General features: G+C 43.9%; 1 protein-coding gene across 1 annotated transcript; it reads right to left on the reverse strand.

Moving 5' to 3' along the window:
* Positions 1 to 775: 775 nt before the first annotated feature.
* NHLRC3 (NHL repeat containing 3) lies at positions 776 to 26,323 on the reverse strand. The gene is made up of 7 exons (XM_065581280.1): positions 26,042 to 26,323; positions 15,936 to 16,088; positions 9,369 to 9,516; positions 7,819 to 8,019; positions 6,971 to 7,062; positions 4,342 to 4,454; positions 776 to 3,609 (listed from the first exon to the last, which is right to left on the reverse strand). The coding sequence occupies exons 1-7, from the start codon at positions 26,132 to 26,134 to the stop codon at positions 3,381 to 3,383; spliced, it is 1,029 nt and encodes a 342-aa protein (XP_065437352.1). The 5' UTR covers positions 26,135 to 26,323; the 3' UTR covers positions 776 to 3,380.
* Between the last annotated feature and the right edge of the window lie 190 nt (positions 26,324 to 26,513).

Below are 26,513 nucleotides of genomic sequence, written 5' to 3' on the forward strand. Positions count from 1 at the left end.
AAATACCCTTCTGATGTATTACTCACCTAACCCGAAACAAACACAGTGTTGCTCACCTTGACAGAGTTTTAAGGAAGGTTGTTGTAGTCAAATTCAGTCACTAGATTTTAAGGCCAGTAAGGACCATTAGATCTCCTGTGATCTCTTGTATAAACATAGGTCTTGGATTTCACCCAGTTAATCCTGTATTGAACCCAATAACTTGTGTTCCAGAAATCATCCAATCATGGTTTGAAGACATCAAGAGATAGAGAATCCACAATTTCCCTTGGTAGTTTGTTTCAATGGTTCATCCCCTATTAAAAATGTGTGCCTTATTTCTAATTTGCATTTGTCTGGCTTTAACTTCCAGCCATTAGTTCTTGTTATGCTCTTTTCTTCTAGATTAGAGCCCTTTAGTACCTGGTATTTTCTCCCCGTGAAGGTACTTTATACATTGTAATCAAGTCACCACTTGATCTTCTTTTTGACAAGCTGAACAATTTGAGCTCTTTAAATCCCTCATTGATTTCAATCTTAATTTAATATCTGGATTTTTTTAAAGAATTAGTCTAATCCTCTATAAAAGACTCAGTGTAGCTGGAAATGATTATATTGCTGTTTTCATATCAAGGTTTATGTAACTCAATCATCACATATTATTAATTACTCTGAGAAAAACATATGATAAACTGTAATAATTAAGATGTATGCATCCATTTTCAATTTACTATTGATGTCATACAGAGCGAGAGTCACAAGAGTGGTGAGGTAGGAAGAGAAAAGGGACACAGAATTTTAGCTTCCAAGTAAGTAATTTTACTAAGCTGTGTGCAAATCAGGCAAAATGTGTTTAAAAACATTTTTTATACAAAACATTGTCATTTAGATGAACAGTTCAAGTTTACCAGTCTGATTTTTTTCCCCCACTTTTCCCCAGATCAAAAAATCCCATGCAGCCAAAGTCATCACACCAAGCTACAGAAATGAGGAGCACTTTCAAATTAAGCCATAAGATCCCACATTGTAAAAGCCTTACTTACTTTTTGCCAAATTATGCTAAAATGTAATTTTGCTCAATTATTTTTACAATTTCAAGCACTTATCAGTCACCTCTTGAACTAGGTCACAAGTATAGCAGTGAAAAGGAGTTTGATAGCCTCCTACTAATCACCAGGTGACATCTGTTCATACCACAAGTACCTATAAACTGAACAAACACACTTTGGCCCAGATTCTCAAAGGCATTTAGGCACCTAGCTCCCACTGATTCCAAGGATGAGGGGGGCAGCAAAAGTCAGTCAAAAATGGTTTTAAAAAATTGATGTTTGAGTGACAAGTCTCAAAGACAAGTCTCTAAGGCACACGCAGAACTTCATGATCTGCATCACATGAAAGGCTTCTTGAGCTGCCAATCTGAAGGTATCTGCCAGTACAGTGTCTTTTTCAGTGTCATAACCATCTATACAAAGTCCTCTTTGTTCAGGATTGCCTGGTTCCAAAGCAGCAATAATGTCCAGACATGGCAACCAAATCTGACTCTTCCTTGATGATTCATGTAGACTGTTGCTGTAACGTTACATAAGGATCTGGACACTGTGGCAAGAAAGGTCTTCAAGGCTAAACTGAGCAAACCTTAATTTTAGTGAACCTGGTATTGAACTAAGCAATACCACATTCAACTGCTGAGGCATCCATGATGGTGAACCAGGGTTCCACTTCCCATACTCCTTAACTAGGGAGGTGGAACAGCTTAGCCTCTCTTGACCTACTACTAGCACCCAAAATAGCCAAGGAATCAGGATAGTTATGTGAAAAGAAAAGGAAAAAGCATTCATAGCTCCTGACTGAACAAGGAGGATGGGTCCACAATTTCTTAAGATGCATCCAGTCTTTTACCAGGAGAGTCATTCTTGACCACTAGAAATATATCAAAGAACTGGTGCTCTTTTTTCACCCCTTCTACACTGAAGAGAGGATACTCTGAAAGGCTGTCCAGCAAAACCTAAAAGGTTTTGGAATTACTGTGGACTAGGGAAGGGATGGACAGAAAGATGCTGGTGTATGTTTTTTGGAGAAGATAATGAAGCTAATTTATGCAACTCAAAACCCAAACTGGATTCAGGGGAAGAACTATAAAGACAATGACTCTAGAACAGTCACAAAGAAGTTTGCAAGTTCTGTGCTAAAGAGAAATCAGCTGCTGATGTATTGGCAGAAGTCCCTCAAAAAGAAATGGAAAGTCACCGCTTAATATTGAAAGAATGTCCTTGAAAATCTGAAGGCAGAATAAAAGATCAGACTGGTCTCTAAAAACAAGAATCCAAAGGCCAAATATTGCTGTAGACAACGTGTCTAAGTTTCAACAAGATTAAGAGGACAAAAGCATGCTATAGGTATCCAGACCTAAGGCTGATTAAAAATCTCCTAGTAAATCCCCAGTATGTGCCCCAGGGATCTCAGCTGTGTTAAACTTCAACACATTCTACTTTGAGGCCTTGCTTACACATAAAACTTGTACCGATTTAACTAAATCAATTTAGAAACTCGGTTAGTTAAAAATCAGTGTCACCTCATTGTGAAGACACTCTTAATTTCATTTAAAGTGCTTTATATGGAGTTAGCTTAAATCAGTAAAGAACTGAAGCCTTTGATGTCAACAGCGGTATCAATGATTACCTAAGATAGATGCCAGAGATGCTAAAACCTCAGCACTGGCCATAAGTGTCAAAGGTCTCACTGAAGCCCAGGAGACTATGACATGCTACATCTTTATGTTCTGAGTTGGACAATGTTAGCATAAAGAGTCAAGGAAACCTGAAGCAATGTTAAGCTAGAGTCCAGAGCCTCAAGTGGACAAAGCTTCTGGAAAATTAAATATGTAGACATTTCTCTCTGCCAGCTAGGATGTTAGGAGGTAGCAGAGTGCACTGGCTAGGCAAAGAAGTCACAAGATTCACCCCGGACACTGGAGGTAGAGTGTATATTGATTAACAATGGAAATTATGTCTAGACTAGCAGAATAATTACAAACTTAATGTCTTATGATATATCAAGAGACAAGGGGAAAAACTACCTTGAAGTTAAAAGCAGGGTAAAACGGAACTAATATGCATATCAAATGCATTCTCCAAATCCCAACAACTAACAAAAATGAAACAAAACACACAAAACATGCCAGTAAAGACAAATAATGACAGATCAAGAGAAAATAGCTCCCTGAGTTTGACAAAGAAAATAAGAGTGAGAGCAGGTCACAAAACAGTTATTTTATGCATTCTAGTGCTGCAACATGCTGTGCTTATGAGCGGAAGCACAGTCTGCAATGAATGTAAGGAAATCCAGCACAGGTCTTGTAATCCAGAAGAAATGGCTTGTGCTGAATGAACCAAAGAAAACCATTAGTTTAAGGGTACATATTTTTGTACTTGTTGTGCACCAATTTCTGCAACATAAATTGCTCCAGTCTTCACATTTACATCCACAAGGTGTGGTTTAACCTCATCAGCTAGCTGGATTGTGTTTACCACATGGCAATCTCCAATGGATCCTACTGGTGGTGCTGCCAAGACAGACACTCTGTTAATATTCAGCTGAGCTACAATTAGATATTTCTCATTGGTAGTTAATCTGAAAATAAATAAAAAAATTAGAATTAACATATTCTTAGAACACTTCATGTTAACACTGCTATGTGCTTTAAAAATTATTATCCATATCTAGGTGAGCAAACAGCATTCATGTGCAGAGGAGGCAATCAGTTTTCTAACTTTCTGATTTGGACTTCAAATCTGAGTTTTAGGGTATCCTCATGTATAACTCATTTGTCAGTCGCTTAACTTCCAGCTGCTGAAGTTTTCAAATCAAATGAAAACGATTCTAACATTCTCAGTCTCACCGTGCTGTAGAGTATACAGAGTAAGCATGCAGGACTTGCTCTACATGCTGCCGCTGCTCTTTGGAGCCACAGATTTTGGTGTAACAGCAAATTAATAGGAATTTACACAAAGGAAGTTAGGGCCTGTGCCTGTAGCCTTTACACATCTGAGTAAGGGGGGGCAATATCAAGCTCCTAGTCATGTTCCCCAATGTCTATGAAACTCACAGCTTTAAATAAAATGAAAGTCCCAATCCACCAGACGGATTCACACAGGCAGATCTTACGAAGTCATATGATTGCATGGATTTACCTTTACAGATCCTATTGCAGGATCAGGAGTCAGGACCTAATTCCACTTGCTAATTCCAGAGCCTGATATCAAGCATTTGCTATCAACTTAAAGTAATGTGGAATCTTACTGGAGAAAAAGTCAGATTCTATTTACTTTGAAATGTTTTTGTGGAAATACATAATTACAGTACCTGACAGAAGAGGGACCATCTTCTACGAAACAACTACTCCAGGACCCCAGCCATTCCCCTGTGACTTTATCAAAAACCTGGATTCGTTTGTTTCCTCGGTCAGCAACCCACACCTATTGTACACAGTAAATATAGTTATAATACATCAATACAGTATATACAGCTATAAATACTTACATCAAAAGCATCAGATGTTCCTTACACATAATGGGCCAAATATAGTGAAGAAAAGAGGGTTACATCAGGAATGAATTTGGCTCAACTTTTATTTTACAAAGTTGACTAACCAGGTATTAATTCTCAGACTCCCGCTCAAAAAAAAAAAGGGGGGGGGGGCGGGGCAAAATACCTTACAATGAAGTTAAACTAAATATAAAAAATCACAGGTAAGATACACAAACTACTTTACTCTGCCCCAATAGAGATGCCAGTGTCTTATGCTCCCCTCTTTTGTGGGTGCAAGACAGAAATGTTTACCACAGAACACAGGTTTTTCAGTGCTCATATACATACACATATCAATACTAAGTATGATGTTACCAAACTAATAATTGCTCTTTATTTTCAGCTATGTGATCTAATTTCATGAGCAGGGTCTAGGAGGTTTGCATATGTAAATACATATGTGCGCAATGACAATTTGAAAACTGGCTGGCACAGGGAATTCTGGGGATTGGTTATCTTCAGTATGCCCTTGGGCTAAACAGAAATGTGTGGAGTAGGCTTCTTTCTGTGGACTGTGAATGGGTTGTAATAACACTGTACTATTAAGATTAAAGCATCCCATTTATTGCAATCGCTGACAAGATGAAACTGTTCTGTTATAGACAATCATGTCCATCAAACATTTTAGCTTTCTCAGATTATTATTGCTGAGGTCAGATTATTGCTCAGGGGCAGAGGTAAGTGACAGTTTGTGTACCTTACCCGTGAATTTCCATACTTTGAATTTAAAAAAAAAAGTTTACATTTTAAAAGTTATTTATGTATTTATTTATCTGAGAAATTAAAGCATTTCTGTAAGACTGTGTGTGACCCAGGGACTCCCTGCCTGGTGCCATCTGTCAGAGGGCACAAGGGGCACGCATGTTTTTACAGGGATTCCCTAATATATACTGAAAGTTATGTGCTTACGGTGTTGGAGTTAAGGCAGATCACCAGGAGTGGCATACCTCAAAGATATTCCTTTCACACAGGAGGTAACTGATATCTATTTCCCTGTCTGGCCATTGATATGTTATATGCCACACACTGTATGCCTATTTGCATACTGAGCCAGGTACAAATTGAGAGATTGAGAAATATACAAGAGAGGAAATTTACAGGAAGAAACAAAGAGTAGGGGTGTGTCCTGTTTATGGATAAAGACAAAGAATTGGTCTGGTATATCTTGGAGCGCTAAGAGACACACTGAATCCTTCATCTCGGAGGCAAACTTACAGTGTGCATGTCTCGTGAAAGAAGGGTCACAGCCACCCTAGCTGTAAAGTGCTGCAAGGAGTTTGGGCGAGCAGTATCCTATCCTACTAGATATGAGGGTATCTTGTCAATTAAGTCTAGGCTCCAGAATGCATATTATGATTTTATTTTACAATCATTTGTTTCCAATATTTCCACTTGCTATTACTTGAATCTCTATGTTTTGTTAAATAAATTTATACCTGATTTCCCTATAAACAAATTTAAGTGCTGCGAGTTAAGCGAAGTGGTGATCTGAAGTTAAACTGGCAAGGTGGGTTGTAGTTTCTTGGAAGCAGTGGATTGGTGAATACTGCGAGTGTCCCATGGACAAAAGTCTGGACACTCCAGGGAGACACTAGGAGAGCTCAATGGTTCCAGTGTGCCTATCGTTAACCTGTAGAGTGACAGAAGAGCCTGCAAGGGCTAGAGGGGAGTACTTGTGTTGCCTGTGGCCAGTAAGGTTGGAGAGCTGATCCACTGCAGTCCCAGACAAGGCTTCCTCACACTAAGGGCAGGTGGTAGTGAAGTGCCACATAACCCTGTGTTTACCTGGGAAGTGTCACAATGTGTACTCAACCTCTGAGGCACTCAGTTAAGGTTCTATCTAAGTTAGAACCCACCAGAGTTGTATGTCAGGGAATTTTCTTAGTTTTTAAATTGTCCTAAGATTCTCTGAAGGAGCTTTGGAGCCACAACACCAAAAGTTATCAGAGTCAATGCTCCCAACCTTACAGAGCCCATAAGATGCACAGGAACAGGGTGGGAGTGGCAGCATGTTAGGGGGACTTCCTTCTTCTTGCCCCTTTGCAGTGCAAACCCTTTAAAGGTCTGTAGGAGTAGCAGCCTCTTCCTGGGGTCTGTAGGAAGTCCGTGTATATATGTACGTGAAGAGATTATGGCAGCTTTTCAAGACTTCCTCTTACCCTCCCAACCATGTCAAGAAAAAGTTTTCAATGCGAAAAAGTTAAGCATGACTGCTCATGTGATTAAAATTGTATGCAGTAGGCCAGACCTCAATAATCAAAGATGAAAGAATGGCACTTTTTAGGTTGTCTTCCCCCTCTGCCCCTCAAAGGACATTAAGTACCAAAAATACATGTAGACATATAAAGGAGAAGGCATAAAAGTTGTCTCTAAAACACTGAAAAATACAGTTTTAATTCCTTACCCGTCCAACAGAATCCACTGTGACACTGTGAGGAATCTTGAACTGACCAACACCTGTACCATTTTCCCCACGCAGCCATATCTCCTGGAAATCTAATAGTAGAAACCAGAATAAATAATGAAAAAGTAGTTTTCACTTTTATTATGTAGTACAGGGATCAGCAACCTCTGGCACGCAGCTCACCGGGCTAAGCACCCTGGCGGGCCGGGCAGGTTTGTTTACCTGCAGGGTGCGCAGATGCAGCTGATCACGGCTCCCACTGGCCACGGTTCGCCGTCCCAGGCCAATGCGGGTGGTGGGAAGTGGCGCGGGCCGAGGGATGTGTTGGCCGCCGCTTCCCGCAGCCCCCATTGGCCTGGAGTGGCGAACCATGGCCAGTGGGAGCCGCGATCAGCTGAACCTGCGGATGCGGCAGGTAAACAAACCGGCCCAGCCTGCTCTGGCAGCCGGGCTTGGGTGGTGATTTAAAGGGCCCGGGGCTCCACACGAATTCGGATATAAGGCGGTAAAGCAGCGGGTCTTGGGTGGCGCTTTAAAGGGCCCGGGGCTCCCCGCTGCTTTACCGCGTTATATCTGAATTCGTGTTATATCGGGTCGTGTTCTATCGGGGTAGAGGTGTATTAAAAACATGACAATCAAGGAGTTAGCTGATTAACTGGGTATTTTTGCTAAAATGATCAGTAGTGAAATAGGCTCTGATCCAAAGCTCATCAAAATCAATGGGGAGTCTGTCAACTAATTCTAATGGCCATAAGATCAGGCCCACAGTCAGCAATGTTGATGTTTAAAACTACTAGGCCTCTACATTTTCAAATGTCAACTCTTGTGTACGTTCCCTTTTCACATACCTGTGGACAGTTTGAATAATCTGTTGTTCATCCCTCCATCTCCATCCACAACGTAGATCTCCCCTGTTTGTTCCACAAATATTTCTGCGGGCTGATCAAACTGCAGCGGATTTAAACCTGAGCCAGCTTTACCTTGAGTACCCAGGATCTGAATAAGTTTACCAGAAGGACTGTACTGTTTAACTGTGTGCCCATACTCCCCTGTATTAAAGAAAGGCATAGAAATTTCTCAGCAAAACCATGGCTCTTCAACATCAGTAATAACAAGATAAAAATCCCTTGTCACGTTAAGAATGAAACTGAACTAAGAAAACTCTGTAGTAAGAGAATGATTTCAGATTAGCAAGGCATCAAATGTACATGTGCACAGGACTGGAGCTATCAGGATGGGATAGAGGACAAAAATTATGCATTGAGATGCATGCTTTTCTGGCCCTGCTCCTTGATTAAGATCTGGAAATGTTGGCCAAGATTATCAGCTCTGGCAAATGAGCACGTGGCACAACTCATGAGCCTTCAAATTGCTCTACCTTGTACTGGGGAACTGGATCAGTGCACAATTAGGACTCGGGGAGCATGAATCTGGCTTCGTGTTCTTTTGGTACTGTCATAAATATAAAGGGAAGGGTCACAACCTTTATGTATGCAGTAATATAAAATCCCTCCTGGCCAGAGGTACAGAACCACTTACCTGTAAGGGGTTAATCAGTTCAATTAACCTAGTTGGCACCTGACCAGAAGGACCAATGGGGAAAGAAGATACTTTCAAATGGGGGGAGGGGGGGAGACGTTTTGTTTGTGCTCTCTTTGTTTGTTCCCTCTCGGGAGAGAGAAAGAGACCAAGCAGGTAAACCAGCTCTTAAAAAGATACCTGAAATGATACATCTAAAATTACAGAAATTGTAAGTAAAGGCAAGGACATGCGTTAGATTATCTTTTGTTTTAGCTTGTGAATTTTCCTTATGCTAAGAGAGAGTTTTATTACTGTTTTTTTGTAACTGTGAAATTGAGTCCAGAGGGGAGTCCTCTGTGTTTAAAATGTCTGATTACCCTGTAAAGTTACCTTCCATCCTGATTTTGCAGGTGTGATTCTTTTACTTTTTTCTTTATAATAAAGTTCTTCTTTTAAGAATTAGTGTGCTAAAAAACAAAGGGTTTGGTCTGTGCTCATTTTGTTAACCTATTGGTTAGTATATTATTCTCAAGTCTCCCCAGGAAAGGGGGTGAAGGGGTTTGGGGGGGATATTTTGGGGAAATAGGGACTTTGAGGGATCTTTTTCCTGAATCTTAGTCTAAATCACATGGTGATGGCAGCAATACCGTCCAAGGATAAGGAAAGGATTTGTGCCTTGGGGAACCTAAGCTGGTACTTATAAGCTTACGGGGTCTTTCATGCGGGTCCCCACATTTGTACCCCAGAGTTCAGAGTGGAGAGGGAACCCTGACAGTTACCTTATTTAAACAATTAAAATTACTGTTCAAAGGGATACCTGCAAAAAACCTATTTTCTCTGTGGAATAATATTTTTAACATGTTTCCATTATACATACCGCTTCCAACATCTGTGATCCATATTGAGGTATCTGTAGGGGTGCTGACTGCAAAGATACCATGAGGCATTTCAACTGTGGAATTCCATGCATGCAGGAAATGTCCTTCATCTGAAAACACTAGTACCTTTGGTACATTAGCCCCTCTCTGAAGGTGTACAAAAATAGTCAATTGAAAAAAGGATCTTATCAAGCAAATAATCTCACCTTTGACAATTCTGTTTAAATGTTAGTAATTTTCATGTCAAAAACTTTTACAGACATTAATTAATAATTCTCACAACCACCTTTGTGACGTGGGCAAGTACTGCTAACCCCATTTTACAGCTGGCGAAAGACACAGAAAGGTTAAGTTTGCCACTGTGTTCATTAATTTTGGGACACTTACGGCCTGATTTTCAGAGGTGCTGAGCCACTGCTGCTCTCACTGTCTTCATTTTGAATTGTGATTGCACACCATCTCTGAAAAACCACCACGCCCCAGGTCTCCCAAGATGGGCACACAACATTTTTAATTGTAGTTAATTGTCCAGGATTGCAGGTGCCATGGCTGTGTTTTAGAAATAAAAATCTCACCACTTTTGTTTGCATTGCTGAAGAGAGAGGGTCTCAACCAGAATCTAGATACCAACATGTAGGCATGACTAGTACAGTTAGTAAAATTCTATTATAACAGTTGTATGGGATGGATGATTTTCTGTCTATCCATCCTAGGTACTGATGTGGCCACTGTGACAGATATGGTAATTTCCTGCAATATCCTTGAAACTCTTATGTATCTATTATTGTGGGCCAGGACTGTATGTAATTTCTTTATGAGAGAGATGTGACAAATATTGCAACCCCATGTGTATCTTTGGGGTCCACTGTTTAAATTAATGTTTTATTGTGTTTCACTCCAGGGGGGAAGGCTACCACAGCTCCTACAGGAACTAAAAACAGTGGATGGTGATTAAGGCAAGTCAGCCAAGTTGTAATCCCCAAAAGAGGTACCACCTCCTGGGGATGCTTGCGTATACTAGCTCAAACTAGATTTTTCACAGACCAACAGACAAAGAAATGACTTTGGGATAAATAGCCTGAGTTTAAACTGACTTGGGCCTTCTTTCTGATTTACACAATGTACAGAACCTTCTATCTGGAGGGGTGGGAGTGAGAGGCTAAAAAATCAATGATTTTGTTAAAAAAAAAAAAAAGAAATTTTTCATTTAAATTGGATTATTTTATTTTATTTAAATTTTAATAAGTTTTTCTTTATAAAAATAAACCTGTTTAAAATGAAATATGAATTTAATACAAAATATGTTAAGACGTAAACTTATTATAATCTCTTAAAATATTTAAATAAAAAATAAATATGCTGAATCCATAAGCCTCTATCAAAACTGAGTTGAAGGCTGCATTTCTATATAAAGAAAGAAGCAGGGGGAAAACAGCTAACTTTTGACGTCAAGCTTTATAGATAGGGCACAATAGGTCATGTACTGTATTAAGGGCTTGTTTTGTTAAATAAAAGTAATTTTGATATGCTGTTTTGTATGTTTAATTAAATTCTAGTTACCATCCTAATGCAGCTTGACACAAATCATGAGAAAAAAGTTAATTATCTAGTGAATAAGCAATATATCATTCACCATCTTCTAACATACTAAAAATGTACAATAAGAATTTGAAAATATTAAGCTATATAATTGCTTAAATAAATGTATATAGTCATAGTGTAACCTCCTAGGTAGTAAAAAGATGTACCAAATCTAGTGTAAAGGCTCTATTTAGTAGTAAATCAATACGTTTTAATGGTTATATCAACCAATGAGAATGCACCTTTCCCTAGAAAATAACTGAAGTAAAAATGGAAAAGTAGATTAAAATCAATCATTTAGATGAGGGGTGGGGAACCTACAGCCTGCCGGCCGGATCTGACCCACTGCTTCATTTCATCCGGCCCTCGGCAAGTCTCCACGCTGTGGGCCGAAAGCCCTGAGCCTCAGCACCCCCCCCGCGACCGCTTGTGACGCTGGAGCCGCAAGCACCAGCTTGCCCCGCTGCGAGGGGGAAGCTAGGGTTGCCAGGTTATTAAAAGTCCGGTTGGCTCCGTGCAGCTCCCGGAAGCGGATGGAATGTCCCTGCGGCCCCTAGGCGCTGGAGCGATCAGGGAAGCTCCGTGCGCTTCTCCCGCCCCCAGCTCCCATTGGCTGGGAACCACAGCCAATGGGAACTGCAGGCGTGGGCAGCATGCACTGCGCAGAGCTGCCTGGCCGTATCTCTGCTTGGAGACGCAGGGATATGCCGCCTGCTTCTGGGAGCAGCGTGGAGCCAAGGCAGGCAGGGAGCCTGTCTTAGCCCCACTGACTGGGAGCCACTGGGGGTAAGTACCAGCCAGCCGGAGCCCGCACCCTGAACCCCCTCCCCAGATCAGAACCCACACCCTAACTCCCTCCCAGATCTCGCATCCCAATCCCCTGCTCCAGGTTGTATTCCCCTCCCACACCCTAAATCCCTCCCAGAACCCATACCTATACCTGCACCCCAACCCCCTGCCCCAGCCCTGAGTCCCCTCCTGCACCCAAACTCCCTCCCAAAGCCCACACCCTGACCCTCCTCCCACACCCCAACCCCCTGCCCTGAGCCCCCTCCCACACCCAAACTCCCTCCCAGAGCCCACACCCCGAACCACCTCCCAATCCCCTGCCCCAGCCTGGAGCCCCCTCCTGCACCCCAAATGCCTCACCCCCCTCCTGCACCCCAACCCCCTGCCCCAGCCCAGAGCCCCATCCCACACCCCAAACCCCTCATTTTTGGCCCCACCCCAGCTTGGGGGAAGCCCTGAGCCTCTGCCCCACCTCCCCCGTGGGGCTGGAGCTGCGAGCACTGGCTCGCCTTGCTGGGGTGGGACCTCCGAGCCTCCGTGCCCCCCACGGGGCTGTATGTGGCCCACGACTGATTTTTTCTGTGGGTCAGTGGCCCCTGTTAGAAAAAAGGTTCCCCACCCCTGATTTAGATTGAGGCTATCCACATGCTGATTTAAATCAACTCACCTGGAGTGGCCCAATCCTTGCAGAAGAGTTGGAAAGACTAACACCTACCAGAGCCCTTGTCGGAGTTGGGTGTGATCTTTATTAAGCTTTTTAGTATGTGTGTAGGTTCCTTTATTGTTTTGAATATGTTTTGTCTCTAAAATTTTCACCTTAAATATAAGTGTGCTTGGTTAGAAAAAGATTTGTGGTAACTTATAATGGCAAGCAATTACAGCTGTTCATAGCCTGTGAAGACAAAAGCAAATCACAGATGCTGGCCTGTTTAGGCAGTCTGGCTTGCTGGGAATATCAGTGTACCCAGGGAACTGTGCAGCCTAGGAAACCCCTCCACCCCCATCAGGAGGGAGAGAGATGTGGGTCTCAGACCAAAAGAGTTGTTGGCTGAGGAGCCATAAACCTAGAATGGTGCCCTTGAGGGACCATGAAGGGGGAACACAGGTGCAATTGCCCTGGACTATGACATATATGGTGGCAGTGTGAATTGACATAAGTGCTAACAGCAGTGAAAGCAAGTACCATAGAAGGAAAAACCACAGAGTGAAGTCATAGTCTTTTGTGGAAAGGAATAGTGAAAAGAGAGCCAGGCAAAAATGAATTATCAACAGCTGAAGAAAGGTCAGCTGGCTGAGCTATGCACAGACAGGCAGCTCAACACAGAGGACTAACGACACAGCTAGTAGGTTTGCTGTATTTTGATGATGGGAAGACGTATGAAGTCCAGGTTGATAGGGAACATTCAACTCACTGGCGCAGGGTCCAGCAGGCAGGGGGAATCTTGGAGCCAACACTTTGCAGGGCAGCATGGAAGAGGCTAACAAGAAGCAGCAACTATGTTTTGTCCAGACCGAATCCATCACTACAACTGGGATCGTGGGCAGGTCCACAGGCTGACCAAGACAGGACACAGCTGGAGAAGGACTGACTGCATCTGAAACCCCAGCTGTTTGCAGACAAGGAGCAACAGCACCAACATGAAAAGTGCCAGTGTCAGCACAAACACGCAGAGAAGGAGAAGTATTGTCAAGATGGAGAGACTGTGCCAGTAGGACCAGGTTCAATAACATCAGCTCAAAAAAGAGAAACTGCACCAGCAGAACCATAGTCTGGTAAGTGGAGCCAGTCACTAGCTACCTGTCCTGGTGAATGGCATTGACTCCAAATTTCTTCCTCGTTTTAGGGAGGAGGATGACATGGATGTATTTCTAAATGCTTCTGAAATGGGATTTGAAGGACTGACTCCTACCAGAGCCCTGGCTGGAGTTGGAAGGTGATCTCTGGTAAGCTTATTAGTTTGTATGTAGGTGCTTTTGTTGTTTTAATATGTTTTCTCTGTAGCGCTTTCACTTTAAGATTAAATGTGCTTGCTTATAAAGGGCTGTGTGGTAACTTTCAACTGCTGGCAATTATGTTGTGCATAATTGCCTTGAGAGAAAGCAAAATGCAGACCTTGCCCTGTTTAGGCAGTCTGGATTCCTGGGAATATCACAGTGTAGCCAGGGAACTGTGCAATCTGGAAAGCCCCCTTGATCAGGAGGGAGAGATAAGGTCTCTCCCCAAGAGAGTTAATGGCTGAGGAGCTGGGAGCCTAGAAGGGGTGCCCTTAATGGACCATGGAGGTGAATGCAGGCGCAGTTACCCTGAATTGTGGCAGCCCCCAACACTGGAGTATCTGAGCACCTCACAGTTTTTGATTTATTAATCCTCACAACATTCCTGTGAGTGTTATTATCCTCATTTTACAGATGGGGAAGAGGGGCAGAGAGAGACTAAGTATCTAGGGATGTAAATACCCTTTACAACAGGCCTGCACAACTCGTAAAGCAGCGAGGGCCATATTATTCCAAAGAAAACAGCTGAGGGCCAAAACCCACCGGCCCCCCCGAAACTCCCCCCCCCCCAGCACCCCTAAAACACCTCACCCCAGCGCCGCCCGCCCTGCGGAAACAAACCTTCCTTCCCCAGCGCCGTCCCGCCGAAACAGTAGAATTGAACCTTGGTAATATGTTATAGTGGGCCCCTAAGATAGTATAATTAAGGTAAAAGAAAAATGTCTTTTTGCTAGAAGTAGAATAAGATCTTCCCCCCACTTTGTAATCAATTGCCCTGTTGAATAAATGAGGTGTGAATGAGGAAGGCGTGGAAGGCAGGCACCTCCAGACAGCTGCAACCCTTGGAGAGGGGATGGGAGCCAGACCAAGGACAATCAAACTTGTCAAGTGGGCTGACTAGAGAAGAGCAGACATACTGATGGCCTCAGGGGTTAGAAGCAAGCACCTTCCTTTGGAGACACCCTCTTTGCAGCATTGGGACAACCCCCAGCCCAGAGAAAAGCAGCAAAAAGGACCAATTTTTATGAGAGACAAGATCAATAGAACAGGTCAGCCACCGACTCGCTGCTTGCCTCCCCACCTCCCGAAGTATAAAGCCTCCCCGCTCGCTCAGCTCATCATCGCCCCCTGCTCGCCTCCTCAGCCCACCCCCCACCGCCAGCTCACCTGCCTGTTCGCCACGGGCTCGCCTGCTCCCCCCACCCCCCCGCCACTGCCAACTCACCTGCCTGCCCACCGCCAGCCTTTTACCTTCTGCCACTGCCCCTGCCCCTGCCGCTGGCTCACCCTCACTCCCCAGCCTACCACTGGCCTCTTCACCACCCCGCCACCCGCCGGCCGTTGGCTTGCCCCACGCCGATGCTTGCCTACTCACCCCCCGCGGGCCACACAGTGAGCCCACGCGGGCCACATGCGGCCCGCGGGCCGTATGTTGTGTAGGCCTGCTTTACAACTAAGTTTCTAGGGATGTAAATACTGTTAAAAACGTGAATCGTTTAAACAATTAAAAAGATGTCGTTTAAGCGGTTGGGCCTGCTCTGTCTGGGTGCTGCAGCTGGGCTCACTCTGGGCAGGTGGCACTGCTCCGGGTGGGCGGCGCTGCTCAGGCTGCACAGCTGGGCCCACTAGACTGGCCGGTGCGGGGCCGCTGGGGACAGCCAGGGTTAATGGTTAAGGCGGTTAACCGGTAAGACTATGCTTACCGGTTAACTTTTTACATCCCTATAAGTATCTTGCCCAAATTCACACAGGATGTTTGTAGCAGTGCAGGAATTGAACCCGGGTCTCCCACAGCCCACTGGGGCCACCCTTCTTTTGCGGTTTACTGAGTTGAGGCAGGGATGCAAAGAACAGTAGCAGAAGTGACATATACAGTTGCCTCCGTTCTCCTAGCAGGCTTCCATGTCGTAGGCTATCTGATTTGTATCTTTCCTTGTGGCACTTGCCATTTCAAAACTACTTTTTTTTTTAATTTTAAGCCTTTAAAAAACATAAAAGCAACAAGCCCAATATGCACAGGAAGAACCTTCATATATAGGTCTACTTTAAAGAAATGTATACTATTAATAACAGTCAAATTTACATCAAGAATTTAATACAATAAACTGTTATAATTATCTTAATATAAATGCAAATGGTAACTCCACACAGGAAAAACAATATAATGCTAATAAGGACAAAATTCCAGTGCTATTACTTACTTGTGCAACATAGACCAGATCATGGAGAGGGTCAACAGCAACAGAAAATGTTTGCCCAGTGAAATATTCTGGACGTTTAGGCCAGCCTACATCCAGCTTGTAAAGCTGTTGTTCTATCCTCCAAGGGGAGTAAAAAGCAATTGCTCTTAATACCTTAAAAATATAAAAGTAAAAAACCATTAACAGTTAAATTCCATGAAATTCCACTTTCTATAATCCTTCAGCTTTTTATTAGTTATTATTAGGGTGAGATTTTCAAAGACACAAATTTGATGGTTGGGTGTCTAATTTCCATTGAAAGTCAATGGATGTTAGGCATCTAGCTGTTTTTTGGTCCTTTGTAAATCTTCCTTGTTAGAGCCAAGTGAATCAGCACACTTGAAATGTTAAATCAAGTGTACATCCACCAATTACTCAATAACAAATATTATTCTGACATGAGATTGTATCTAAACGGAGTGCGGGGATGCTGTAGAATTACTGAGGCAAAATTACACGATTGTTTCCCAGTTGTGTAGTTCTTGGCACTCAAAATGTGCTGAGCTCTTTCTTAAAACTTTTAAAAACTGCTAAGCTCTTGTAACAATTCTGGATGGTATCTGATGTGCTGGCTAAACCATGTTGATCAGAATCATGTTCAAGACAATTCACCCCAAGCACCCTGAGCAGTAATATAGTTTTGAATTGGGTAATATGGAAACAAGTCATACCACCTGTGTTTAAAGAGGTTGTGTGAACCGGGTGGTGGCTAGATTTAATTTCCTAAAGTGGTTTCCATTATCAAGGGACCTTCACTGCATAACACCTGTGTGTGTTAATAGGTAGTTGACAGCTCCATAACAAAGCATCTAATGGATCTCAAGACTCTTGCTGCCACAACCACAGAGTTCAACATGACTCCATTCTGCTACAACCAGCCTTGAATTCTAGTTCTTCAGCTCTCTACAACTTAAGATAAAGAATATCTCTAGTGGCTTATTCTAGTAGTAGGCTCCTTATGCTCTTGGTGGTCTTCGCTGAAGGACAACATCATGCTCACTCTCTTGTACACGTAAAACCAGAACGTTACTATAGACGAAAGGATCAGAGACGGGTTATTGGAGATGAAGAGGTGACAGTAGACAGGATGAGCAGACGTGCATTTCAAAGACCACATCCAACCAGGTCTAACACATTTTGCCACCCTCCCAGAAGCCTCCCATACAGACCTTCAGCCTTTCCTTACACACAAGGAGAGCCAAAACTCTTAAGGAAACACTTGATTAGTAGCCCTGCAAGCAAATCAGCCTCCTGGCCACAATATGCAGCTGGCTACTGATCCTGGCAGAGCTGGGAAGGCATCTATGCTTTACCTCACCTCCTCTCTCCAAAGATAAAATGCTGGATTGTGCAGGGCAAGTGAGCAAAGGCGGGGCGGGGGGGGGGAGGGGGCGGACTTTGTTTTCCCTCTTCTGTCCTCTCCTTAAACTAAGTACAGAGAGAATGAGTGTGGCAAAGAGAAAGCGGAAAGAGAGGAATAGGTTAAAACACAGGTAGAGAAGGAATGAGCAGGGAAGTGAAAAAAAGGATAAAAGCCAGAATCCTGTGAACATAGACAGATCAGGAGGGCAAGAAGCATAAAGACAAGAAAAAGAGCAAGGAATATGCAGGGCCCTAGACACTCCATGATTCCATGACAATGGAATCTGCTACAGAATTTATCTCCTTACCATAGAACTGTGCTCCAGAATCTGACATTTATATATATATAGTATATATATAAAATGTATGTTCTAGCCCTTACAGTCACAGAGGAAAACTCAAATGTGAGCCAAGCATAAACTGTCTGCATCATCTACCAGCATCTGGAGGGAGCCTGAAACAATAGCTCTGATAGGGTGACTTGTCCCATTCATTTCAATCAGGGCCCACTGGACTCTGCAATTCTATGGCTACTTAATTTGGCATTCTGCTAATAAAAGTTAGACTTGCAGACACCTGATAGAAAATATAGCAGAGGGAACAAAGAGAGAGAAAATGTTTTCTAAAACCTCACCCTTTACTGTAATATAGCTGGTATTCTTTTTCTTAATCAAGGGAAGAAAGTCAGGGAGAGACACAAGGCTGAAGTTGATTCCTTACTCCCAGTTCCTTATTTGTGGTACCAGCTCCACATTCATGGTTCCCAGTTCCTTATTCAAAGGCCAACGTTATTTTAAAATATATCAGTGTAAGATTAAATATTTAGAAAAGTCATCAGATTAATGTGACCATTTTAATTACTAATTCCTTATTTATCAAGTAAATAATCAGAGAGCTGGGTTTTCACTGCCTGCATGTGACAAAATAAGTCTTGGATCACCCAAAGTGACATGTCCCCATGACATGTTCTGTTCTGACCCACATGACTGTTCTGAAGGAGCTGGGAGAAGTCACTCCCCAGCCCCAAGTTTTGTTCCTGTGCAATATACTGCCACATGTCACACCCCTACCACACTTTCATATCGTACACAGAGTTTGAATAAGGAGGTGGGTTTTGACAGACTGTATGTGAATAAATGAGTCTAGGGACACACAAAGTGACACATCCCTGTGACCATCAGACTGTTCTTAAGGAGCTGGGAATCCCACTCGCTGACCCAAAGCTTTGTTGTTGCATAGTATGCTGCAAAATGTCATACCTCCACTCCACTTCCATTTTATAAATGGTGATTGAATAAGGAAACTGGGATTTGACTAAATGTACATGATAAAATGTCATTGAGGGTGAAGCGAGACACACCTCCCCATGACTATCAGGCTGTTCTGAAGGAGCAGGGCCATGTCACTCGCCAATCTGAGGATTTGGTGGTGCGTAATGTACTGCCACATGTCACACCCCCAACCCACTTCCATTTTGTATATGAAGATTGAATAGGGAATCACATTTTGATTGGCTGTACAATATGTCTCGGGTTATCCCAAGTGACATGTCCCTGTGATCATCAGACTGTTCTGAAGAAGCTGGGACATCCCACTCGCCAATCTGAAGCTTTGTTGTGACACAATATGCTGCCACATGTTACTCCTATTCCACACTGCTTGAATAAGGAGCAGGGATTTGACTGCCTGTATATGACAAAATGTGTCTCAAGTCACTTCAGGTGACATGGCCCAGCGACTGTCAGGAAGTTCTGAAGGAGTTGGGATATGCCTCTTGCCGACCACAAGGTTTGTTCTTGGGCTATATGCTCTCCCACCCCGTTCCATACTGTACATAGTGCTTAAATAAGGAGCTGGGTTTTGACAGACTATACGTGAGATAATTCAATTTGGGTCACCCCAAGTGACATATCTCCACAACTGTCAGACTGTTCTGAAGTAGCTGAGACATGCCAGGGGTTAGACTAGATGACCCTTGTGGTCCCTTTTAACCCAGTGGTTCTAGGATTCTATGCCACTTGCCAACCCAAGGATTTGTTCTTCAGCAATATACTGCCATTCGTCTCATCCCCACCCCAGTTCCGTATTGTACATAGTGTGTGTGAATAAGGAGCTGGCTTTTGACTGGTTGTATGGGACAAAATACGTATTGAGTTACCCCAAGTGACAAGTCCCTGCAACAGTTATTTCATTATGAAGAGATGAGGATATGTCCCTTCCAGAGGCGAATCTTTATTTCTGGTCTGACAGATATATTGCCCCAATTTTTGTATGTGTTTTCTCTGTTAACATACAATATGTAATATTGCATGTAAAAATCAACAGAATCAGTATTCAATGAATTTGCTGCAAATCATGCCGTAATGTTTTCATAGAAATTATATGATAGTTACAAATGAAGAACTTTGGTTTGTTTTTAGATGAAAAATGTATAAATTTTTTTTAAATTCTGTTACACACATAAAACCAGTTGTGCTTATTAGAGTTGTGTGTTTTGCTCATTACACAAGAAAAAAGCTTTACTGTTTATACAAATAATATTGATGACTTCTATTGAACTAATTAATATTTGAAACACTGTAAACATTAATACTATATTCAAGTTATATAAAAAGGTACTACAGGAAGGGCAGTTGGCGTATTTTTCTGTGGTAGGGGAACTGCATTTTTGTCTGAATATTCAATAAATGATATTTGAAAAAGACAAGTCACTACTCTGAAAAACATCCACAAAAATGCATCTGTTGTCTTTCAATTTACTTGCTATCATGCTGGAAATCTCTGCTGGAAATAACCCATGGTAAAATTTTTGAATCTGTGATCAGACTTAACAATAATGAATAAGATGCATGGGTCACCATTGATGAAATGATGTGTACTCAATAGACATAATCCATTGCATATGTTCATGTTTACTCTGAAATTGTAAAATAAGTATAGATGTTGCTATTTATTATAATATTTTAATTAATTGAGCAATGGTTGCTGTTGTTAGTGCTGATTATTGGTGACACCTATATTTAAGCATTCCTAAGGATCTGTATGGTCAGACTCCATTTTGCACAGAAAGGACGTTTCTTCATAAATTTCTGCACAGAATTGCTGCATAATCTGTTGCTGTCTGCTGCTTTATGGTCTGTAATCCTGACACAACCACCTATTGCGCCAAACATCCACATGGAGGGGGAAACTTTGATAAAGGTGTGCGTGCAGAAGGGCCAGTAACAGGGTTTCATACATTCTCAAGTATACCTAGACCATCCCTGCCAGGTGTTTATCTAATCTGTTCTTAAAAACATTCAATGATGGGGATTCTGCAACCTCTCCTGAAAACCTAATCCAGTGCTTAACTATTTTGATAGTTAGAAAGTTTTTCCTAATGCCTAATCTAAATCTCCCTTGTAGCAGATTAAGCCAATGACTTCTTGTCCTAATGGAAGTGGACATGCAGAACAATTAATCACTGTCCTCTTTATAACAATCCTTAATGTATTTCAAAACTGTTGTCATGCCCCTTCAGTCTTCTTTTCTCAAGACTAAACTTGCCCACCTTTCCTTTTAGGTCAAGTTTTCTAAACCTTTTATCATTTTTGCTTTTTCTCCTCTGGACTTGCTCTAACTTTTCCATATCTTTCTTAAAGTGTGTCATCCAGAGCTGGGCACACTACTTTGGTTGAGGCCTCACCACTGCGGAGTAGAACAGGACATTTTCCTCAGTGTCTTATATGTGACACTCCTGCTAATACACCCCCAAATGGTATTAGCCTTTTTGACCACTGAATCACGTTGTTGGCTCATATTTAAGGCTCTGTGTTTGTCACGGAGATCATGGATTTTGTGACTTTTCTTGACCTCTGTGACTTCTGCAGCAGCTGGTGTGCCGGGCTCGCGAGCTGCCTGAGCAGCTCGGGCAACGCCCCGGGCCAGGCGCACCGGCTGCTGCTGGGGCAGTCTCCCCACCTCAGCCCCCCAGCAGCAGGAGTTTGGCGGGGCTCAGGGCTGGGGTGAGTGGTGCTTACCTGGAGGGGGGGCTTCCCTCCCTCAGCTCCTAGCTCCATGTGCTGCCTCTACCAGCAGGCACCGCCCCCGTAGCTCCCATTGGCCACGGTTCCCAGCCAATGGGAGCTGCAGAACTGGGGCTTGGGGCAGAGCGGAGGCAAGGCAGCACATGGAGCTCAGAAGCCGGGTAGGGAGCCTGCCCCAGCCCCGCCAAACCTCACCCCCAACACCCGCAGTGCCCCCCCCCGGGTCACCGCCCCCAGTACCCGCAATGCCCTCCCCCTCCCCCCCCATACAATGGTTATGTATTATTGTGGACTAGGATTGTCTGTACTTCTCTAGGGGAGAGATAGGATGTAAACCTCAGGAAGTGCTAATAATTTCAGAGGCATATACTGAACAATGGGCCAGACAAGAATGGATAATTGGGGTAGTATCAAGTGATTTTCCTGAGGATCGCTAGGGGGAGGTGAATGAAAATTTCCCACCTCTGGTTATGCAAAAAAAAAAAAAAAAAAAAAAAAAACACAACAGACTTTTGAAGCTATGCTCTTCAGAGGGGCTCACTGTCTACTGATTATCTGTTCCTGGAATCTGAAGATCAATGAAAGAGTGAACTTTCCTAGCAATTCTGGTTGTGAGCTGAGGTTATGAACTTGTAACCACAGAAAAAACCTTTTGTGGGGTTTGAAGGACTGTCTCCTACCAGAGTCCTTGTTGGAGTTGAGGGTGATCAGTAGTACGCTTATTGGTATGCATGTAGGTTCTTTTGTTGTTTTAATGTTTTCTCTATGATGCTTTCACCTTAAGAATAAATGTGCTTGCTTATAAAGGGCTATATGGTAACTTGCACCTGAAGGCAATTATGCTGTTCATAGCCTTCAAAGAGAAAACAAACTGCAGATGCTGGAAATCTCACAGTGTAACTAGGGAACTGTGCACCCCTGGTTAGGAGGGAGAAAAATATGGGTCTCTACTCAAGAGAAGTGACAGTCGAGGAGGCAGGAGCCTACATTGGGTTCCCTTGTGGGACCATGGAGGAGGAATACAAATGCAGTTGCCATGAACTGTGACACTTTGAACTTGTCTTTATTTAATTTAATACTGTTGATTTCCAACCAATTCTTGAATTTGTCAAGGTCATTTTGAATTCTGTTCCTTTCCTCCAATACTTTGCAACCTCTCCCAATTTGTGTCATTTGCAAATTTTATAAGCATACTCTTCACTCCATTAGCTATTTTATTACTGAAAATATTGACTAGTGCCAGACCACTGCAGGACCCCCCTAGATACATCCCCCCAGTTTGACAGCAAACCCTAAATACTGCCATCTCTTATGCCCCCATCCTACTTCATATTGTAAACGGTGCTTGATTAGGGAATTGGATTTTGATTAGCTGTACCTTACTTGAAACTCTTTGCAAAAATTGCAGCCTATTTCACAAGAGACTGTGTTGGGGTGGGGGGAAGGGGTAATGGGCCACAATTTTTTGCACCCTAAAAGTTTCAAGTAAGGCAGTTCCATGTCTCAGCTACATTAGAACAGCTTAATGATTATAGTGACATGTCACTTAAGGTGACCAAAGACTTATTTTATCACATACAGCCACTCAAAATCCAGTTCTCTATTCAAGCACTGTTTACAATACGGAAATGGGGGGGGGGGGTGCATAACAAGTGGCAGCACACTGCTCAAGAACAAAGCTTCAGGTCAGTGAGTGGCAGTGTAGCCCAGCTCCTTCCGAACATTCAGATGGTTGTGGCAATGTGTCACTTTGGGTGACCTGGGAAAGAGTTTGTCATGCACAGCCAGTCAAACCCACTTCCTTATTCCATCACCATTTACACTATGGAAGTGGGATGGGGTGCTATGCAACAACACACTGCACAGAAACAAAGCTTTGGGGTCAGTGAGCGAGGTGCCCCAGCTCCTTCAGAACAGGCTGACTGTTGCAGGGACACGCCTGTTAGGTGACCTGAGGCTTATATGGTCACACACAGCCAGTCAACACCCAGCTTCTTACTTGATTAATTAGTAATGAGTAATTTACGTTATTCATGTTAAATATAAAAATATACAGAGATATTCCTATCTCAGAACTGGAAGGTACTCTGAAAGGTCATTGAGTCCAGCCCCCTGCCTTCACTAGCAGGACCAAGTTCTGATTTTGCCCCAGATCCCTAAGTGGCCCCCTCAAGGATTGAACTTCAAACGCGGGATTTAGCAGGCCAATGCTCAAGCCACTGAGCTATTTTCCCCTCCCCCATTAGGTGATATTTCTAAAAACTGACTCTTACACTGATACATTTTAAAATAATGTTGCCCTTTGACTAAGTTAACTAGGAACCAGGAACAAAGAGCTTGGAACAGAGAACGAAGTTCAGCTCTTTGGGAGGGCGAGACAGAAAAGGTGGGGGTTGGAGAGGGTTTGGCTTGAAGTATCGGGGGTAGCCGTGTTAGTCAGTATCTACAAAAACAACAAGGAGTCTAGTGGCACCTTAAAGACTAACAGATTTATTTGGGCATAAGCTTTCGTGGGTAAAAACCTCACTTCTTCAGATGCATAGAGTGAAAGTTACAGATGCAGGCATTATATACTGACACATGGAGAGAAGGGAGTTACTTCGCAAGTGGAGAACCAGTGTTGACAGGGCCAATCCAGTCAGGGTGGATGTAGTCCACTCCCAATAATAGATGAGGAGGTGTCAATTCCAGGAGAGGAAAAGCTGCTTCTGTAATGAGCCAACCACTCCCAGTCCCTATTCAAGCCCAGATTAATGGTGTTAAATTTGCCACCAGAAAACTACAATGCATTGGTGTTCTTCCTGAAAACACCATCCTGGCCACCATGGATGTAGAAGCACTTTACGCCAATATTCCACATGAGGATGGACTAGAAGCTGTCAGGAACAGTATCCCTGATGAGGCCACAGCACGCCTGGTGGCTGAGCTTTGTGACTTTGTCCTTACCCACAACCACTTCAGATTTGGGGACAACTTATACCTTCAAGTCAATGGCACTGCTATGGGTACCCGCATGGCCCCACAGTATGCCAACATTTTTATGGCTGACTTAAAACAATGCTTCCTCAGCTCTCGTCCCCTAGTACCCCTCCTCTACTTGCACTACACTGACGACATCTTCATCATATGGACCCACGGAAAGGAGGCCCTTGAAGAATTCCACCTGGACTTCAACAATTTCCACCCCACCATCAACCTCAGCCTGGACCAGTCCACACAAGAGATCCACTTCCTGGACACTACAGTGCAAATAAGTGATGGTCACATAACCACCACCCTATACCGGAAACCTACTGATCGCTATACATACCTACATGCCTCGAGCTTTCATCCAGACCACATCACATGATCCATTGTCTACAGCCAAGCCCTAAGATACAACCGAATTTGCTCCAACCCCTCAGACAGAGACAAACACCTACAAGACCTTTATCAAGCATTCGTAAAACTACAATACCCACCTGAGGAAGTGAGGAAACAGATTGACAGAGCAAGACTGCTACCCAGAAATCACCTACTACAGGACAGGCCCAACAAGGACAGTAACAGAACACCACTGGCCATCACATACAGTTCCCAGCTAAAACCTCTCCAGCACATTATCCACGATCTACAACCTATCCTGAAGGACGATCCCTCACTCTCACAGACCTTGGGAGGCAGGCCAGTCCTTGCTTACAGACAACCCCCCAACCTGAAGCAAATACTCACCAGCAACTACACACCACACCACAGAAACACCAACCCAGGAACCAATCCCTGTAGCAAACCTCGTTGTCTACTCTGTCCCCATATCTACTCTGGCGACACCATCAGAGGACCCAACCACATCAGCCACACCATCAAGGGCTCGTTCACCTGCACATCTACTAATGTTATATATGCCATCATGTGCCAGCAATGCCCCTCTGCCACGTACATTGGCCAAAACGGACAGTCCCTCCACAAAAGAATAAATGGACACAAATCGGACATCAGGAATGGTAACATACAAAAGCCAGTAACTGAACACTTCAATCTCCCTGGTCATTCTATTGCAGATTTAAAAGTCACTATCATTGAACAAAAAAACTTCAGAAACAGACTTCAAAGAGAAACAGCAGAACTAAAATTCATTTGCAAATTTAACACCATTAATCTGGGCTTGAATAGGGACTGGGAGTGGCTGGCTCATTACAGAAGCAGCTTTTCCTCTCCTGGAACTGACACCTCCTCATCTATTACTGGGAGTGGACTACATCCACCCTGATTGAATTGGCCCTGTCAACACTGGTTCTCCACTTGTGAAGTAACTCCCTGCTCTTCATGTGTCAGTATATAATGCCTGCATCTGTAACTTTCACTCTATGCATCCGAAGAAGTGAGGTTTTTACCCACGAAAGCTTATGTCCAAATAAATCTGTTAGTCTTTAAGGTGCCACCAGACTCCTTGCTGGTTTGGCTTAGGAAGAGACAGAGAGGAAGGAGCGGGCTCCCCCTTCCTCCAGCAGCCATCTCCTGCCCCCGCCCGTGGCCCAGCCCCCCCATCGCAGCTGTGGCCCAGGGAAGATGGGGGACGGAGGTACGGAGCCAGCAGACACAGGGGGCCCAAGCTCACCCCACCCACCTGTAGGTGGACCCCCCGCCCGCTCCGCAGGGCCTAGCGAGCGGGGAGCCCCGCCCGCCCCTGCCCAGACCCACCTGGGATCCCGAGAGCGCGCAATAGAAAACCAGCAGCGCTACTACCGCGCTGCCCATGGCAACCGCCAGGCCCGGCCTGCCGCGCAGCTTCATGGAGCCCGGACAGCGTCACCGCCGGGGTTCGGTCTCCCCCCCCCCCGACCCCCACCCCGGAGCCGCTCGTGGCTCACGTCAGCAGGAGGCCCCACCCCTCAGCGTGCGCGAGCCGGGCATGCTACGGCAGCCTCCAGGCAGAACCACGGCTCCTACTGGTTCCTGTCTGGAAAACTGCAGCTTTGTCATATGACAACAGAAGGCGCATGTCAGTCACGTGACTCGGAGATGGCGAGATCAGGCCTCCCTCCCAATTTTTTATACCCTGTTGATCTCCTTTGGGGTTGTCCACCTGAGTGCCTGAGCGCAGGAGAACAATGTCCGGTATCCAGGAATTTTTAAACAATCGATACCAGTCCTTTCGGCAGGATGCTAGGAG

Source organism: Chrysemys picta, chromosome 1 (assembly GCF_011386835.1).
Source record: "Chrysemys picta bellii isolate R12L10 chromosome 1, ASM1138683v2, whole genome shotgun sequence".
Taxonomy (NCBI): Eukaryota; Metazoa; Chordata; order Testudines; family Emydidae; genus Chrysemys; species Chrysemys picta.